The 20219-nt window shown below is 40.1% G+C and overlaps 1 protein-coding gene across 3 annotated transcripts in view; it reads right to left on the bottom strand.

Moving 5' to 3' along the window:
• cntn4 (contactin 4) overlaps positions 1-20219 on the bottom strand; it is a 200076-nt gene that overhangs the window by 78977 nt on the left and 100880 nt on the right. For all 3 annotated transcript variants that reach the window (XM_026168944.1, XM_026168946.1, XM_026168945.1), the window contains 3 exons: positions 14471-14674; positions 10496-10598; positions 8159-8343 (listed from right to left, as the gene is read on the bottom strand). In XM_026168944.1, the coding sequence (XP_026024729.1) occupies positions 8159-8343; positions 10496-10598; positions 14471-14674 (492 nt within the window). The remainder of the gene's footprint in view (positions 1-8158; positions 8344-10495; positions 10599-14470; positions 14675-20219) is intronic.

The following is a 20219-nucleotide window of genomic DNA, read 5'->3' as shown; positions in this document are numbered from 1 at the left end:
ACCGTCAAGGACTGACCTTTTCACTTACAGTACAAATCCTGCTCTAATTGGCTTCGCTATACAGTATTTTGCCTTCAAGTAAAGCGTGATACACAGGAGAACATGGAGAAATTCAGTGGCTGCAAATCCCACTATCTCTGTGCATTACACATTCAGCATGTAGTCAAAGTGTGCGCGCGTGGGCCCGTGTGTGTGTTGGGAAAGAGAGAGACAAAAAAGTCTGATAACAAGAGGTAGATGAGGCAACCAGAGGGGGTATTTGTGTAGTTTTGTTTAGCTATGCTGGAGTCTTGCACTGATACGACATCAAAATCCGGCCAGTATGAAAGAGCGATTTGTGTTTGTGGATCATGTGCCGCTAAAATCATGCACGAAGTTGGTTGAGATCACTAACATCTGACTCGTATGGAGCCAGTGTTGTTGTTGTCAGTGCAGCTGAGGGGGGAAAAGTGATTAATTTCTTTTAAACTAAAAGCTGCTTGAAGATGAATCTTCAGTTTTTTATCCTGCCACAGAGAAGACACGTTATTCTCAAATAGGTCCGGGGCAAAATATCGATTCGCTAACGTTTTGATTCGTCTTGCGATACATTATCACAACAGTGAGGCCACATGTCAGTGATTTAAAGAAAAAATGTGTAGTTGCTTTAAATTTAAGCTTGGACAACAGGGCTAATTATGTGAAGGAACACACAAACATACACACTCTGAGCTGTCCGTTGTTTAAACTCTATATTTAATTGTAAAGCAGTAAAACAATTCAAATATTAAATTTCCAAAAAAAACACTGCTTTCTGAATGTATATGTTCACTCTTATTTTGAAGCCACTAACACATTTCAAAGAAACTGGGCAGATTTACCGCTGAGCTCTGCTAACTCAACAGATTCCAACGTTCCTTTGTGCACTGTATCATAGTCTAAGGAGCTTGCAAAGAAAAGCGTCTGGACTTCTGTAAGTTGCTTGAAGACATTTCACCTCTCATCCGAGAAGCGTCTTCAGGTCTAAGGTCAAATGGTGGAGAGTCCCAGATTTAAGCCCAATGGAAGTGTCCTGCAAGAAGGACATGGACCCCTGTTGTTACTCTACCTAATCACACGAGCCAGGGTTTGAAAATGGGTGTAGGTCACAATCAGGCCATGTCCACGCTAATATGTTTTTGTTTGAAAACGCATCTTTTTCTCTCCGTTTTGGCCTGCTGTCCACACTGAGACGGCGTTTTTGGTCAAGGAACACGGAGCTTTTTTGAAAATGTTCTCCAAAGGCGATGAAAAACGTCTTTTGAAAACGATGACGCATTTTACTTATAAGATGCAGTCATGTGACCAATTCAACTAAGATGGCGGATGGCATTGTAGTCTTTATTCTTGCTCGCTTTTGCAACGTTGTACTCTTGTGTTACTCACAGCAACAACTCCATCTCATTGTCAGTCCATTTAAAAAAACCCGGTGCTTTTCCTCGACAGTTTGCTGCGACATTTTAAAGAGCCGGAAACTAAATAAACAGAAGACGGAAATGACGTAGGTCGAATCGTCTTACGTTTCATGCATTCGCTGTGCAGAACATAAGCGTTTTCAGTCGTTTCTTTTCGAAAACGACTGAAAATGACAGTGTGGATGCGGAGCATTTGTAGACGAATTAGCGTAGACGTAACCTCAGCCAAGGTTTCGGGTGAACCCGCTGTGAATCCTATCCCCACCCTATCATGTTATTGCCTGAGGTCAAAAGGCCCAGGGTGTGTGTTGGCGTTAAGGCGTCTGGGAAGGGATCTCTCCACCATTTGACCCTAGAACTGAAGAATCTTCTCGGTTGAGAGAACGTCTTCAAGCAACTTAAAGAAGTCCAGACGATTTTCTTTCCAAGCTCCTTAGACTACAATGGCCTGGATGACTGAGAACACAGACATACACTGTATCATCTACCTTCCAAACTCTGAAAGCTTAAATGGAATGGGCTTTCCTTGTATAAAATGTTACCCTATTGGGTTGTATGCATTCATGCAGTATGAGCATATATTATATTGGAATATTATTTTCAACAGCAGCACGGTGGTGCAGCGGTTTGCACTGTCACCTCACAGCAAAAAGGTCCTGGGCTCGTGTCAGATGTATGTATGAGCTTGCATGTTCCATCGAGGTACTCCAGCTTCTTCCTGCCTCTCGTCATATTAAAGCTAGGATAGGCTCCAGCCCGTAAGACTCAACTCACAGAAGATGGATGGATGGATCTAACTGTTTTTCCTGTTTTGTTTCGTTTTAATGTTGCATTTACATGCCCGCTGCTATAACACCAAATGCTTTCAACCAGCCTCTGTAAGCATTTGGGAAAAGAGGAGACATAGTGATTTAATTTTGAAAGTAAAATGTTTTCATATTCTTGCTAAATATGAATGTTTCTGCTCAACAGTTTGGGCCTCGGCGGATATCTTCATCGCTTCAAAATGCTCCAAACGTTTTCAGTGGGTGACAGGTTTGAAGTCAAGGCATGCCAGGTTAGCTCCTGCTGCTGGAATGTGTGCAGAACATAGTTTGGAATTGTTGCTGAAATGACAGAGACCTGGAAAAAGACATCGACTACATTATGTTGCTCCTGCATGCATTACAACCTGTTCCAGCTGAGATTGGGTGAGAGGTGGGGTACACCCCGCACAGGTCACCGGTGTGCTGCAGAGCTAACACACACAGACACACAGACAATAATTCACACTCATGTGCACCTACAGCCAATCTAGAATCACCAGTTTATTTAACAAGCCTGTCTCTGGACAGTGGAATCAAACCCACTCACACACAGGGGGGACGTGAAAACTTGTGAGCAAACAAAGACTTGTTCCTGAGTCCATGGAGAGATTTCCACCACAGAACTGTGCCTGATTTTCAGGGCCTGGAGATTAAACCCATTGCCCCTGGTTTCCTATCAGTGTTATCACTATATAAAAACAAAATTGACCATTTTTTTTAATTCTTTGCTTGAGGTGTTTTCTATATGCAGTAAACACAAAATCACTAAATTCATATTGATGCTGTACATGAGTGCAGGCTTTGCAGGCATTCAGTCAGCTGCACCATATGTGCCTGTATACATTTGCTGCAACAAATGGGAAAGATGTGAAACTAGACTTTCTATAAACGTTACCATCACCACTTATTTAGCCTAACATCCATTCATGCTACACCAGCTCTCCATCAGAGTCTGACTGGGCTGCCCCCACCCACCACATTTTTCTGAGCCGCATTGTCATCGTTGTTCTTTGCCCCCCCTCGCTGTCAGCATCCTTCGCTCTATCCCTCACCTGCTGTGCGCGCATCGACCCTCAGAAAACGCTTGCCAAATGAAAGCCGGCAGCCCGTCCCAGCCTGCGCCGGGGCTAAGCACACAAACAATCAGGTGCGACGTCAAGAGGCTAAAGCAGAGGAAAGATGGGAATTTGCCTTATCGGTGGAATCACTACGAGATAATGCAGCGGTAAGCCAGCAAAAACACAAATGGGAACACAACAGGGAAACTAACCTGTCACAGTTCTGCATTTACTTCCCCTCTGAGTAATATCGACATCAGCAAGTGAGCAAAAGCCCATTTCTTTTCAAAGCGTTTTCTTCACAGGGGAAATTTAACAAACCTTTTTGTCTATGGCTTGGATTTGCTGTTAGGAACTTCATCCAGTACAGAATTATGACTAATAAGGAGAAAAAACAATATGATCACAAGGTGCAGCTGATTTTGCAAATCTGCTTTGGCCTCAAGCTAAATCGTTTATTTATTAAAATACATGAAGACAGGAAAGAAGAGATGGAAACCTCCTGTAAAAATGCTGTTGTATTACAAACATAGTTCCTTCACATTTTCTGTGTATTAGAGAGAAAAACAAAGCAGTGCTTCTGTCTCTTAGTACATCAAGAGTGGTATTAAAAGTGTGACCGATGTGCCTCCATAAAGTAACACCTTCATTCCTTCCTGTCTAACACAAAAGCCATGCTCGCCTTTCACTGTAGCTTGCTTAGATGTACAAGAGATACCCTTATCGATTCCCCCCATTGGCTTACACTGCTGACGAATGTCTCAAAGGCTTAATTCAAAGGGAGTTCAAAATAAGATTACTGATTTTTATCACCTGGCTGCAGACAGCATGGGTGAGAGAGAGGGAGAGACTGACAAAAGCCATCAAAACTGAGAGAGGAAAGGTGGCTCAGAGGGACGAATCAAGCATTGGCGGATCACAGCGTGCTCCTGGCCCGTTAGAGTGAGCGAGGCTAAGTGCTTCCAGGGCTGTTATAAATAACGGCAAATTGTTTAATGCCTCAAATGAGTTATTTGTGACGGCTGACACAGCAGGACTGGAAGGGGAGAAAATAAGAAGGAAGAAAACAGAGAGATGTCGAGGTGGGAGGAAACGCCACAGAATGTGAAAAGCACAAGTAAACAGTCTCAAAGACCTTGGTGGAAATGAAATATCCTGGTTCAAATGTTGCTGCAAACATGAATGTAACAGCACAGTTTGATCTGGTTATTCAAAACTGCATTAGCAGCTGTTTCGAACAGTTACCAAGATAATTTACACATACAATTTGAAGATAAAGTCATTCGAAAAACTAAGTACACCCCTAATGCTTTCATAGGAATTCACCACAAAGCCAGGCCACGCAACGTTCAGAGAAACAGGAAAAAACGCTCGAGCGTTTTCGAGCTACAGGCCTCAGTTAGCATGTTAAAGTTCATGACAGTACAATTAGAAAACATATGGCTTGTTTGGAAACGTTGCCAGGGGAAAATCTCTTTTTCTTGGCCAATGTTGCTAAAGATAGCATAGCAGGGATGGTGGTGGAGGGGTGATGATTTGGGCTTGTTTTGCAGCTGCAGCACCCAGGCATCTTACAGTCTTTGAGTTGACCATAAACTCGATATAGTCAAAAGTGAGACTATCTGTTCAACACAAGTGTGGTTAAAACTGGGTCATGCAACAGGGCAATGGTCCCAAGGACAGAAGCAAAAAGCAGAATGAATGAAAAAGTACCAGATGTGCATTGCAAGTTTGAGCTAAAAAAAACTTCCCATAGCCATGTATGCTTCGCATGCTAGGATGTGGCAATGTACTATATCTCACGCCAACCGGTCACAGCAGATGGCCCCACCCCTCCCTGAGCCTGGTTCTGTCAGAGGTTTCTTCCTGTTCAAAGGGAGTTTTTTCCTTCCCACTGTCGCCAAAGTGCTTGCTCATAGGGGATGATTGTTGGGTTTTTCTCTGTATGTATTATTATAGGGTCTACCTTACAATATAAAGCGCCTTGAGGCGACTGTCGTTGTGATTTGGCGCTGTATAAATAAAATTGAATTGAATTGAATTGAATTACTATAGCTGTCCAGAGGTCTCTCTTGGCCAGCAACTAGCCATGAAATGAATGTAAATTCTCCATGTTCTCCTAATTGCTTTTGTTGCTCCAGCCCAGGACACATCTACCCAGTAAGCTGACTGAACATTCTCGCGTGGCTTGTAATGACGCATTTTTGCTCACTTGGATTTTCATCTGTGTGAAAAGTAGACCAACAAAAGGTGTGAAAATGCTCTCAGAGAGCTATGTTTAAACAAATACCTGCAAAGGTCAATGAACTGATGTCATTTTGTAAAGAAGAGTGGACCAAAATTCCTCTAAACGGTGTGAGAGCCTGACAAAGTCATGCTGCTACAAACTATTGGAGCACTGGGATACTTATTTTTCATAGAATTGCAGAGACCAATGTTTAACCTCTGGTAACAATTTATGTAATGGTATAAAACCAGAACTTTAAAAAAAAGTCAGAAATTGGGTACAGGGTTCCCCTTCATTTAAAATTTAGATCTTTTATATTTACTTATTCATGCACTTCTAACACACATCTTCAGACTGCAGGAATAATGCGGCGCACAAGGAGAAAAACCACCACGCAGCTGATACACATGATGGATACAGAATGAAACTTGTCAGAATGGATTACATGCTTTTCATCTGACTTAAATATTCAGTATAGCCTTAAAACCTAAGAGTAAAATTATTTTTAACCTTATTTCTTTTTGTATTTGGCAGAACACGGACTGTCTTTGGATACTGTACCATAAAATCTAAGAGAAACAGTGCAAATATGTACCCTTTACTCTTTCAGAAAATGTATTTACCTTTTTGACCTCTCAAAAGGTACACATAGGCACCTGGACACAGATTCTTCCTGTAGGAACATAAATTGACTTTTACTAGAATTCTTTTATCTAACAGTGTGGCTACACAAATAATACTCTAAATTCTTTCTTTCTTTCTTTCTTTCTTTCTTTCTTTCTTTCTTTCTTTCTTTCTTTCTTTCTTTCTTTCTTTCTTTCTTTCTTTCTTTCTTTCTTTCTTTCTTTCTTTCCTCTCTCCCTAAGTTTCAGTCCCTCTTTGATAACTTCAGAGAAGTTTGAGGGGAAAAAGGACAAAAGCATGATTAAGCATACAGAAAGATGGATATATATTCTTTGCAAATATATAAATCCTTCGGGGTTATGTGCTGTAAAAGTTTTCCCCTTTCCATACTTTTTTTCTTTTCTTTTTATTTTGGGGGGGGGGGGGGGGGGATATTTGTCACACTTACATGTTTCCGATCAGCAAACAAACTTTAATTTCAGTCAAAATAACCGGAGTAAATATAAAAGTTTTTAAATGATGTTTTCATTCATTAAGGGAAAAAAGCTGCCCAAACCTACCTGGTCCTGTGTGAAAAATTAATTACCCTCTAAATCCAATAACTGACTGTGCAACTTTTGTGATGACTCACAATAAGTCTTTTGGCCCCGTCTTCTTTGTAAAACCGCTTTAATTCAGCCACCGAAGAAAGGTTTTTGAGCAGAAATTGACTGTTTAAGTTAATCCCAAAAGATCTCAATCAGATTTAAGTCTGGACTTTGACTAGGCCACTCTAGTTTTTTTTAAAGGCATTCAGAGGTTCAACTTGCATTCAACTTGCTGGTGTGTTTCAGGTCATTGTCCTGCTAAATAACCCAAGTGCTTTTGAGCTTCAGGAAATGAATTGATTCTCTGGTAGAGAGCAGAATTCATGGTTCCATTAATTACAGCTAGTCTTCCAGGTCCTGAAGCACCAACGACTCTACCACCACCATATTTGACTTTTGGTATGATGTTCTTTCTATGAAACGCTGTGGTAGTTTTACACCAGGTGTAATTTGCGAAAACCTTTCAGGATCATCGAGATGTTTTTGGCAAATCTGAGGCAAGACTTTGTGTTCTTTTGGGTCAGCGGTGGTTTCGCCTTGACACCTCCTGGATGAATCAATGAGCTCTTGGGGTAATTTTGGTTGGTCGGCCAATCCTGTTGAAGGTTTTCTCGATTTGTGGATAATGGCTCTCGCTGTGGTTCACTGAAGTTCCAAAGCCTTAAAAATGGCTTCGGAAACCTTTCCAGACTGAAACAACAGTCTTTGTTTCTCATCTGTTCTTTTACTCAGTGATCTGAAACATGTAAGAGTGACAAATATGCGCCAAAATAATAAATCAAGATCTCCACATTTATCATTTTGCCAAAAATAAAAAGCAGCAAAAAACCTTTAAAATGTTGAGATGCGTGTGTTACTTGCAGATAGTGTTTCTCACAGTGGGTGTTTAATTTTGGAATTAAATAGTCTTTGGTAATCTCTACTTCTACTATCTGAACTCAGTGGGTGTGGCATCAACTGTGACACTGTCAGCAACAATGACTGAAATCTCCTAACCCCCCCTCCCGTTGATCCAGATGCTGCTGTGCAGATTAAGGCCCTGACATATGTGCCACTGGTCTATGTATAGTACATTTAACAGCTTTGATCTCCCGTCAAGTTGGACGTGAATCACGATGCCATCTGGTGGAAACCCAATACGAGGCTCACCAACAAGGTCGTATCCAAGGGCTCAGCCTCATCTACATCACCCTTTAATCTGGATCAAAATATTAGAGGCATCATGGCTGATGGCCTTTAATCATTTTGATGTGCCGTTAAAACAAACCTCTTTCCTCGCGCATGCCACGCCGAGCCTCTGCTGATCGCCGCAGCCGGCTTTGCGAGAAAAAGTTGTGTCTGCTTTTGCTGCCTTTCAGTCTGAGCAGGTCTGACAGATGTGGTGCACGGTGGTCAAATATTCATGCACGACTGGATCACCTACCGTAGAAAGAGAGCTTTCCTTTCACTGTGTTCATTCCCCTGGAGTTTTCAGCCACACACTCGTACGTGCCGGCATCCTCCTGCTGGAAATATGGGATTTCCAGCACGCCGCTGGCCTTTCTCATGTCCACTTTCCTAGGGAATGGCACATTGTCGACTCTCCTCCAGCTTATAGAAGGTGCTGGGCTGTGAAGAGAGGTAAATGTGTTTTTGAAGCTGGTAGGGTGACACAAGAGACAAAAATGTTTATATGCATTTACCTTTATTGGAAATGATAAAGCAGAATTAGAGTATGAGCTGCCAGAATGTAGAAAGCGTGTATACCAATTATCTGCAAGAAAATTTTTAAAAAGTATTCTTTTTATAAGTAAAACCATCACTGAGTCATACTTCACTCTTTCAGTAATTTTCAAGACTGGTGGATGTTGTGCTCGAATAAACCTTGAATTGAAATCTATAAGATCCAAGCTTCAAGAGGAGACTCTGCGAACTATGGATCAAATTCAGATGGCTTACCCTGTAAATGTCCTGCACCATAATTTTCATAAAGAACATGATGGCGTTCAAATCATCTAGCTAAGCAGATTGCATATATTAGTATCTGTTATGTGGAAAGGTGTCTTGTATACATGAAGCATTAGGTTTACACTGATCTGATATTTGGATTGTAAATTGATGTGATACTGGATACTGACAAACTTAAATTGTGTGTTGTTCTGTGAATACACCAGGCATCAGCAGTAGTGCGCTGATTGCGCTGTTTGAAGGTGCCGCACCAAAGCTACGTTTGTTTGCAAAAGATGACGACTAAAACGTTTGATGATGAGTCACCGTCGTCCTCTCCCTCTCCTTTCTCGCACGCTTTATGATTTAACAGTTGCTGAGAAACTTTTATTGCAGACGAGCTCCTCTGGTCCACTCCATGTATGTGAGGAGATGCACACAATAAAACCGAGAGCAGGGAAGCTTTGCTGATGATAAATGGCAAAGACTCCTACACTGAGATAAAATAAGTGCATTAGGTGAATGAACTAAATAAAATGTAACCTTGATGCCTTTGTTATATTCTATGGTACAAAAAATATCAATTTGAATATAGAAACTGCATCTACTCTAGTCTACTGTTTCTTGCAGAAACGTCTTCATAGCCTTGCTCGTTTGCCTTCACATGCATATGAACTTGGTGACATCCTATTCCTAATCCGTAGAGTTTAATACGATATCAACCCACCCTCTGCAGCTATAACCGCTTCAACCCTTCTGGGAAGGCTTTCCACGAGGTTTACGAGTGTGTTTATGGGAATATTTGAACATTATTCAGAAGCACATTTGTGAGGTAGGACGGTAATGTTGGACAAGAAGGCCTGGCTTGCAGTCTCCACTCTAATACATGCCAAAGGTGTTCTATTGGGTTGAGGTCAGGACTCTGTGCAGGCCAGTCAAGATCTTCCACACCAAGTTTACTAATCCATCTCTTTATGGACCTTGCTTTGTGCACTGGTGCAAAGTCGTGTTGGAACAGGAAGGGACCATCCCCAAACTATGCCCACTATTTGGCTGAGCAGAGTATAGCCTTGTACACTTCATAATTCATCCAGCTACTTTGTTTGTTACACCAATCCAAACTAGAGACCCAGTTCTATTGGCAGCCATACATGCTAATACTATAACACTGCTTCTACTTTGTTAATTTGGCTACTTCTAAAATTTTGAAAACCTGTCTGATAGGTTGGTTTGATTTGATTTGATTTGATTTTTTTCAGCCTAATAATGGCGTCCCTCAACATCAGTCACTATCAGTCAACTGTGTAAATACTGAACTGAAAGTGGGGGACTGTGAATAAAAAATGCTGTAATTCATAAGCAGTGAATGCAAATAATTTGAATTAAAGTTAAAAAGTTAATCAACATCTTGACTGTTTGAACTGAAATCTACTGTGGTGGATAAAGAGGCAAAACTGGAGACAAAAAAACAACAACAAATATGGCAATTAATGGTGATTCTGAATGAAAGTTTAATGTGGGGATTTCATTCTCTGTGGATGTGAAGCTGCAAAAATAACCTAGCACCACAGAGTTTAGTGTAACTGTTCAGCACTTTTTTACTTTAGCCGTGTGTTTTGTGCTTCAGTACACTGTGTTACAAAGCTGTATATTTCAGCTGAAGATCCTTACACCACAACACTCTCGAATTTGTCAGATGTGCAGCCAGGCTTGAAACATACCAGGATTGTAGTGAAATGGCAAAGCACACGTTATGAAAACGTAACATTTTCTCACAACATATTTCTTTTAAATGGTCGTGAGCATGCTGAGCCTGTACTAAAAGTGAGCTTACTTTCCCAGGGCGAAGCATTCAAGTTTTACAGTGGATCCTTTGGCAACATGAACAAGCTCTGGAAACTGAACTTCAATCTTTGGCTCGTATTCACCCATAACACCTGAAAGAGAAATGCAAATGAGTGTTAGTGCAAAGAAAGATTTTTTTTATTCAAGTTTAACAAGTCAGGCAAAAGAAGTTAAAAAATACAGCGTTGTGGTTTCTTCTGTTGCTACCCAAAAGCTGAAAACATTTCTGTGTGCAGCATTATTTTTTTTACTTCCATGCTGAGCAGCAGACACCAGCACTGCTCTCAGCATTGTCACAGGATGCCCTCCCGTTGAAAGTAATGAGAAGAAAAAGCAAAAAACATATTCTCTCCATGTGGACATGCGACACGCTGATGTTCAACTGACAAAACCCAAAAAAGAAAACAACAACAACAAAAAGACTGAGAATTCATAGACGGTTTGAGCTTTTACATCCAGATGAGTTTCACCTCGTTGTAGCGCTAACAGCTATGAACCAGAAAATGGGCCCATAAAATCCCCCTGGGTGCTGCCACTGTGTCTACAAAGCTTCCTGTTGGTGAAGCAGCTCTGGTGGATTATAATATTGCTGCTGTGCATGCTAAAAATCTCTGGATAGGCAGAGAAGAAGACAGAATGTGGATTTTCTGCTGTTCTAGCTTTGGTATAGATGTATTTGAGACTCGTGTCTTACATCCATAGGAAAGAAAAGCACCTCTGATTTATTCATTTCCCTTAAAACGACACTGAGGTAAATTACATCAATGAATTTGCTACTTGGCGTGCTGTCATTTCTCCCAGCTCTGCCAGTGCTCAGCACGGGTGCACGAAATGCCGTTTCTAAGGTACTGTCATCCACCAATGTAACAACAGGTTTTTCCCCCTTTGCTGCAATTCAGGGCTGTGTTGCACAAATAGCTCTAGAGATGTAGGAAACAGGCCAATTTCATCTCGTTGATTTGGTGAGGCATGTGTTATCAGGATGGCTCCCTGAGTGACTGTGAAAGCTCATTCAGATCCTTATCACAACTGTCACTGAAACTTAACCACAGCACTATCACCCATATTAAAGCAGACAGGAGGAAGTGGACGGGTAATTGTCTCATACCATAACCTTTTGTAGGGGACACATATTTAATGTGCCAACCTGAACCCCCCCACACCCCACCCGCACTCACATCCCCTACCTGAGCTCCACTTCATGACGATGAGGTCGAGCTGACTCCTGATATGTTGGTGTTGCTGCTGTGCTGAACTAATGTTGTAATGAAAAAAGTGCAGAAGCAGAGAATGAAAGTGCTTTGGAATCTCTGCTGGCCTCACCACTGACCAACTAGCTTAGCCGTCTTCTTGATATTAGATTTAGTTTCATCAACTTTTTTTAGTCCGACAGACGATAATAAGATAATATGTAAAAAAACATTTTGTGTTTATTTGCGACTTCTATTAAATTAGTGTGTATACTCACAAACACTGGATAAAATAGCAAAATTGCAGGTAAAAGTAATTTTATATTTATGAATGTAAAAATTTCATCTTCGGGGAAATGTCTTTATTAAATCATTCAAAATGTTTATCTTTTGAGTTTATTTGTGTTTGTTTATGCATAAAAACATTATTCCCTTTAAATGTTTTCAAACTCAATACACTGATATACTGGACTTATTCATAGAAAATTCTACTTAAAACCATCAAGGTTATAACAGTTAATTAAAAACTGAAAAACTCAAACTAGGTGAGGAAAACATTTTAGTTAAAAAAAGATGAAAACTAACTGGAATACATGTCCTTCAATGAAACAAAAATAAAGCAAGTATGTCTTTGCTTTCAGTCTTTGTTAGTTTGGTTGAACTTGTCAGTTCCGGTTTGGAAAGGCTGTTTCTGTTCCTGGAGACTGGGACGTCTGCACGGCATGAAGCCTTGTGTCTACATTGTGAACTTACTATAAACATATTACATCTTAATGCAATAAATACTTCATGTTATATAAAAAAGTTATGGTCCTGTCGTTTTGAACCCTATGTTTTAGACTTTGAATTCAGGGTTATTATTAAATTCTCTGTTTGATGATGTTTTCTAGCGTTTGCTGTTTAGAGTTTCTTTACTTCTGTAACTGTCAGTTTCATATTTAGCTTTAGTTTTCCTTTGTCTTGGCTTCTATTTATTATTTCATTTTATATCCAGTTCATCGTCTCATTCAGTGTTTAGTTTTTAGTTGTTGTTACATTGTTGTTACATTCTATCCTGTTTTTTCCCCCAGTGTAGATTTCATACCAGCTGCATCATTCATTTAGTTTAGCCTAGCCTCCCAAATGTCTCGTTGTAATTTTTTGTGAAGCTTCATCTCTGTCTCATGTTACTTCCTGTTTAATGTTGATGGTCATTTCAGTTTTACTTCCTCATTAATTATTATCTAATTTAGTTCAGCTGTGTCTAGTTTCCCAGGTGTCTCCGCTCTGCCACAGTCATATATATAGTTGCTGTCTTCCTTTGTCGTTGTCAAGTTCTCTGTTAAACCTGTGCTGTTTTCTCTGTTTGCTATTCCTAATATGCAACCGTTTAAGATACTTTGACTTCATACAGAGCCTGAATAAAGGTTTGGTTTTTATTCATGAAGTTCTGTGTCAAGAGTTTGATTTTGGTTCTTTTTGGCACCTCATGCTAAAAATAAATGAACACTTAAACTAAGCATTTTTTCAAATGATTAAAACAAAATCGAAATATTGGAAATCAACCTTAGAAACAATCTGAAACTAAGTTTCAAACATAAACTTAAAACAATATTAATATTAACACATATTAATATTCATGACCAGTGGTCATTAATGTAAATCAAAGCAAGCCTTTATTTCTAATCATAGGTTATTATAACTGAGTTAAACATTAACATTAAAGCTAGTATAGCATGTAAGTCATGTAAAAAAAGCTTAAAGTGTGCGTTGTGATTAGAAGTGATTCTGCCTACTTAAATGTCGTTTTTTTTATTACATCAAATCATCTATCATTATTGGGAAGATTATATTAAATGTCCTTTATGACATTCTCATATTTTTCAGCATTACTTAAGAATATGGAACATGCTTCTGGGATAGAAGCCTACAATTAGATTACTTGCTGAGAATGACCTTTCATCTGAAGTGGCTTGATAAGGCCAGCCTTAAGCATTAGGTCCACATGTAAAAGGACAGGCTGAAATTAGCAGAGGAGGAGATAATTAACCTTTGAATTTCATTCGTGTTCTTTGAAACAAAGTTTTTTGGGAGGTACCAACAGTAGCCATGTTGGCTTGCTACTATGGGTATGACCTGTACAAATTCTAAAGAGCGCTGCACTAAATCAGCCAAGTGATTCTGGCTTTCCTGTTGTATCAAAGAAACTGCCGTTTTGTTTTGTTTTTATAACAAAGGACCACAGAAATAGAAATCTGTTATCAAACCAAACATTCAAGAAAAACACTAATGGTTTGTCTTTGTAGAACACGAGATGTTTCATGATTATTTCCTATTGCATTTACAATGTGCACTTAGTATGCATATGCATGCAACACTGCAAAATCACAGTTTTGGGGGATGTAGTGTTAAACTGCAATAATTTGTCAGCATTGAAATAAACCCTGCTTTGCTCCAAAGGTTGAGTAATAGACTGAGACCCAGCAGAATGATGAAGCACACAGCACATACTTTAGGAAATGAAGTAAATCAGTGACTACATACTGCCCAATATTGCCTTTAACTAATTTAATTATATGTAATTTTTCCAAAACATTCCATGCATAAATAAACCTTTAATTTTATATATATTTTAGTTACATTTTACTCAAATGACTGTTCTGATGTTTGAGGGTGAAGAATCATTTTTGAGTGTACCCCAACAGACTATAAATACTATCACAAAACAGTAAAACCTTTTTGTCGCACTAACCAGTGTTCTTATATGCTGTTAACTGGCATAAGTGTGAGCTCACCATCACTGCGGAGCACAAGTGGAGTGGGCGGGCCCTGGACACGGGTCTTGGTGACGGTGTTGGTCACCACACAAGTGTAGTTGCCAACATCTGAGGGCTCCACTTTAGCAATGTACAGATTCCCTGTCTCCTGGGAGATGAAGCGACGCGTATCCTGCTTCACAAATGTCGGGTACTCATTGAAGATCCAGGAAAATACCAGATCTGTGGATAAGGATATAAAAAAATATATTTAAATGCAGGAAGGGCTCATGAAAAGGGTAAAGGGAACTGAGATTTTTATGGGTGATGTGGCTGCGGTGTGAAATAAGCTTGAGACCACCTCTGGGGAGTGAAAACGGTGACTAAGTTGTATCATGCTAAGGTGAAAATTGATAACAGGATCCGTGAGAGGTTGAAAACAAATGTAATTATCCGGATTCACTTTAATGACCATTTTTCATGTTGATTAGGTCTGAATATGCAAATAGGGATTTGGGAGATGGGGTTTGTGTTGTCATGAATAATTACTGCTCCCTAGGCACCCTACTAGAATTCACAAAGGAGTTTCCAACAAAGATGGCAAAAAAGTAGATAGGGACAATAATAAGCAGAAAATGAAAAGAAATGATAAAAAACAAAAAACAAAATAAAAACCCAAACAAACAAAAAAAGGTAAAAAAAAAAACTCTTTAGTCCAGATAAACCAGGCAACTGCCTTCAAGAAACTTCAGTCCAACTGGAAGGATTGTACCAAGAAGAAATACTCTGAAAGCCAGGAAACTTTGCATTTAGCATTCAACAATTTCTCTAAACATAAGTTTAGGAATTCCAGTTATTATCACTTCCAGGAAGTGTATCCATAAATGACAAATGCCTGTGATTGAACGGTGAGAAACCATTTTGACCAGTTTGTGTTATACTGTGATGATCAAGTTTTCCTTTAGTAAAGGAAGTGCAAGCTAAAAATAGTTAAACTACTACTTTAATCACATTTAGTGTTAGCAGCAGTGCTAACTGCTAAACACATTTCAAGATCAAGATGAATCGATTATAGGCTTTTGTCTCCTTCAAAAAACCCTTAAAGCAACACGCTTCTCTATCTATTTATATATACACACACATTCTCATTTTGCTATCTTAGTGAGGACATCTAATTGGCATAACGCTTTCTCTAGCTGCTTACCCTAACCATTATAACCCTGACATTAAAACCACATTTTGAGCCTCAAAAATTCCTTCAAACTCGTGATGTGCGTCCCCACAAGTACAGTAGAATGCCAATTTCTGGTCCTCACAAGGATGCCTAAACAGGTACACACACACACAGACACATATACACGCACACACACATACACACACGCGTGCGCACACACACACACACACTGCATACATGTGGGAGCCAGTCAAGTGCAGCAGTACCTCATGGTAAGAGCTTACACCCGGGTCACAAAATCACAAAGCTAACCAAGAATCAAAACACTGCAATCATCTTAAACCCCAACTCAAACCATATTGATTCAGTCAGCAACATTTCACTTCTCTTTGTTCCAAGCAAACAAAGACTTTGTCAGCACAGACACTGTGTTACAAACACAACTATGATGCAAAAGGTTTTAAATAAGCATGTAGGTGTCAGCTGCTCCCTGCAACGCCATGCTGGAGGTTTTGAAGATAAGTGAGGCACACATTTCCAGGTCATGAGATCCAAGAGTTTGCCAGCAAATAATTGCTTATAACAATACCAAGGATTACTTTGAGTAGTTAGCTTTGAGTCCATTCATATGAGCCAGCCTTAAATTCACAGACATCAAAGCTGCTTGTTTCTACACAACCTTTTGAGCAGCCGCTGAGAAAGGGGTGAAACTGAAGCTCACTGTAATGAGACTTATCTTACCGTTAAAAAGCCAGATCAAGACAAAGGACTTTACTTCAGGCACTTATCTGCTTCATTAGGCCTCTGATTTGACATTATGGGAAGTTTTAAAGAAAGAGAAATATTAGAAAAAGCAATGGTCTAGACAAGTGTTGAGGAGTTATTAAAAATGATAATAATTACTCCTAATAATAATTAATGGCTGGATGTCACAGTAGATTAAATTAAGTAATTGTGAGACTCCAGCAACCTGGTCAATAATCTAATTTAGTGCGAAACGGTGCTTAAATTGAGACAAATGCTCAGCAGAAAACATGTAAACAACAAGTATTTTAGGAACAAAACCCAGCATATACACTGTGGTCACTCCTACTGGGACCGTAATTCATCCACTGACATCATCTCTACTGCTGGTTTCACAGAGAAACCAGACACGCAATTAGAAATGAACACGGAGTGTTGCTATGGCATCTAAGATGAGCCCGAGCAGTAAACGTACCCCATACGCGAGCAGTTTGTCACAAACAGCGTTTCCCAAAGCCTCTATTTATCTTTCAGCAGCGATTTGAATGAATATAGAATCTATCGGTATCAGTGGGTGAGGTGATCACTTTACAACTTTAGTCACTTTATTGATGTCAGCTCATCAAATCTGAATGTTGTGACATAATCTGCTATTGTGGCGTTCTGCAGTCAGCATTACTGACAGCCATGAACTATTCTCCTGCTGCGCTTAATCAAACTCCACCACTTGTTAACGGACTGGCAATTAAGCAAAACACCCTTAGAGGAACCCTTCCCTTCACCTCCTCTAGCTGCTTGGCAATTTATCACAGCAGGTCTGCATACTCCTGCTGGCTGTAAGGAGCAGGTACTGTACCGATCAGTGCCATTTGAGGCTTGGGCTCTGGCCACTGTGTGCACGCAGAGCCGAGCACAGACCGATGACACAGCGGAGATCCGTGGGGACGAGGGACACTTCAAGGCAGGATAAGGCATGTTGTTTGTGTTTGTTTCCTCTCCAGTGCTTTTGGACTATGGCTGCACCTGCTCTCGCTCTATGTTTAAAACCCATATGACTACATGGCACAACATGAGCCGGAAAATACCGCAGAGAGCACAGACATAATGAGATGTCTCACACAGCTGGCCGAACGGTCCTCACACAATCATCCAGGGCATTGATTTTATGGGTTACACAACACTGATATAAAAACAGGACATCTTCAAGACAAATTGTTGAAGAAATCCAGCTGCTCTGCAGAATTGCTATTACTGCCATGCAAAAAATATTCAGACTGCAGCTTTTACACAAGAACTGACTTGTTTTAGATTTCAATTTGAAAAGTGATGTTGAAAACACTATTTCAAAGCTGAATCATTAAGAAAGTTTAATGTTGAAAAGAATTATTTCTACAAGAGCTCAGTTTGGTATGTCAAAGAAAAAAGAAACTAAATTTAACTTCCAAAACATGATCCACGGACAGGGGATTGCAGAAGTCCCAAAAGAGTTTTTTGTGGTTCCCCTCTGGGTTAAAGATCACTTTGCATGAGTCACCATGAATAAAGCTGCTTCGCTCACACAAAGAGATCCAGGAGCAGCTTCAAAGGACAGGCCTCACTGAATATTCAAAGAGCGAAGAAGACGAGGACGTCAAACATGCCCGTCTCTTTGCACAGATTTGCTATTATGGAAAGACGGAGCACGAAGACAAAGACGGTGGGCAGTAATCACCCAGCAGGTCTATCATTCTTTATGATGAGCTGAAAGAAAACTACTTCATCAAGTTGTGGCATTATGGATGGACAGTTAGACTGCGCTGTGTGAGTATATGGTAAAAAATGGTAAATGGCCTGTATTTGTATAGCGCTTTTCTAGTCCCTAAGGACCCCAAAGCGCTTCACACTACATTCAGTCATTCACCCATTCACACACACATTCACACACTGGCGATGGCAAGCTACATTGTAGCCACAGCTGCCCTGGGCCGTACTGACAGAGGCGAGGCTGCCGGACACAGGCGCCACCGGGCCCTCTGACCACCACCAGTAGGCAAACATGGGGTTATTATCTTGCCCAAGGATATTTGGCATGCAGCCAGGAGGCAGTCTGGGATCGAACTACCGACCTTCTGATTAGTGGCTGACCTGCTCTGCCACCTGAGCTACAGCCGCCCCAGCAGCAGATATGCTTCAGAGAAGGTGGTTTCATAAAGATAAGCACATAAAATGCATATGCTCTAAAAATTCTGCACCAGAATGCAGCATAAATATATCAACAATACTAAAAGTGCATTTTCTATTCAATTGTGATTAAGAGATTTAATAAAGTAGTAGCTGTGTCATCTACACTGACTGATTCTGCTGGAGGTTTCTTCCTGTTAAAAGGTGTTTTTCCTTCCTACTATCGCCAAGCACGTGCTCATAGGGGGTGCACGAATTGTTGGGGATTTCTCTGCAGGATGCCTTGATGCAACTGTTATTGTGATTTGGTGCCATATAAATTAACTTGAGGGATTTTAGGGAGTCACTGTGGTCCTGTGTCAGTCAAAAGATGTTGAGTGTAATTAAGCAGCCAAGCTCAGTTCTTAGTAGGAACTGTGTGTCAAGCACCATATAGCTTCAGGATCACTGCTTCATTTAGCACTGACAGAGTAACTGAACAGGAACACTGGCCAGATGTCTCTCGTGCCACAGCAGCCTCAGTCATGGTGGCCGGCTGCTAGCTAAACTTACTGCTCAGCTATAAAAACACATTGCACACATAACAGCCAGCGCCACTAACTTAACATCTTGAAGGAGAATCTTTCTGTCACAAATCATAGTCCAGGAGTCCATGACACTTGGAACACTACAATCCTTTTTCAGCATCTTTATTTTGAGAAATGATACTGCAGATTTAATTTAATTTAATTTGCATTAAATCAACAGCAACTGTTTCTGTAACATGAAATGACTTCATGTGTCATATAAACTCATTTGACTGGGTAAAAACTTTGATGATGACAGCACTTTTTTCATTTGGCCTAAATAAACAAAAAGAAGAAAAACCTTTAAAAAGCATATGGTTAATAGTTTACATAATGTCGTTCTGTATCGAGTGAAACACAAAGCATCTGCAGTACAACAACTATGCAAAGATGTACTTTCACTGCTTGGAAACATACACATATTTGCCCTCTAAGATACGCAGCTACCTTGAAATCTTAGCTTCTTCCTCCTGTTTTGTTTTCCATGTTTTATTCTCAACTTCATTTTTGCATCTCCTTTTGTAACTTGTAATAAAACTTAGACTTAATTTCACGAGTTTCAGTTTTCCTGCTCTCCTCTGTTCACTGTGTTGTTAAGCCTACACCTCCATGTTCCCTCATTTTGTTACGTCCTGTCTTATTTTGGTAGCTCCTGTTTCTTTTCTCTTGTTCCTCTGTCTCGTCATCTTGTGTCTCATAGTTGGTGTTCTATTGTAGCTCTCCACTACATTATGTATTCCATATGTATGTAGTGGTGAGATAGTCTCTCAATCAGAGAACCAAGGTTACAATGTAACACACATTTGCCATCTTCCTAATCATTATGTTTGCATTTGTTTGTCACACTGTACTGCTGTCTTCCCTCACGTGTCTTCTGGTTTGGTTTGGGTTTTTGAATTTTCTACTTGCCTGAGTAAAGTTTTTTTTCCCAGTTGTTTTAATTATATCTACCAAGGTTAGGTTTTGGTAGCGTGTATGCGCGAGCATGTCATTGAAACATGATAGCTCAAAAACTAGTTTATGAATTCTGTTAAAACTGTGTAGGGATGTAGCGTGGGGTCGTGTTAGTAATCAAATAAAATTTCACTAAAATTTGTCAGGTTTCTAAGCCTTGTAACTTAGAAACTATGATTCCTATATAGTG

The sequence above is a fragment of the Astatotilapia calliptera genome, chromosome 5 (genome assembly GCF_900246225.1).
Source record: "Astatotilapia calliptera chromosome 5, fAstCal1.2, whole genome shotgun sequence".
In the NCBI taxonomy this organism is placed as follows: domain Eukaryota; kingdom Metazoa; phylum Chordata; class Actinopteri; order Cichliformes; family Cichlidae; genus Astatotilapia; species Astatotilapia calliptera.
The sequence above is the reverse complement of the archived record's forward strand: the minus strand, read 5'-3'. Positions and strand labels throughout refer to the sequence as shown.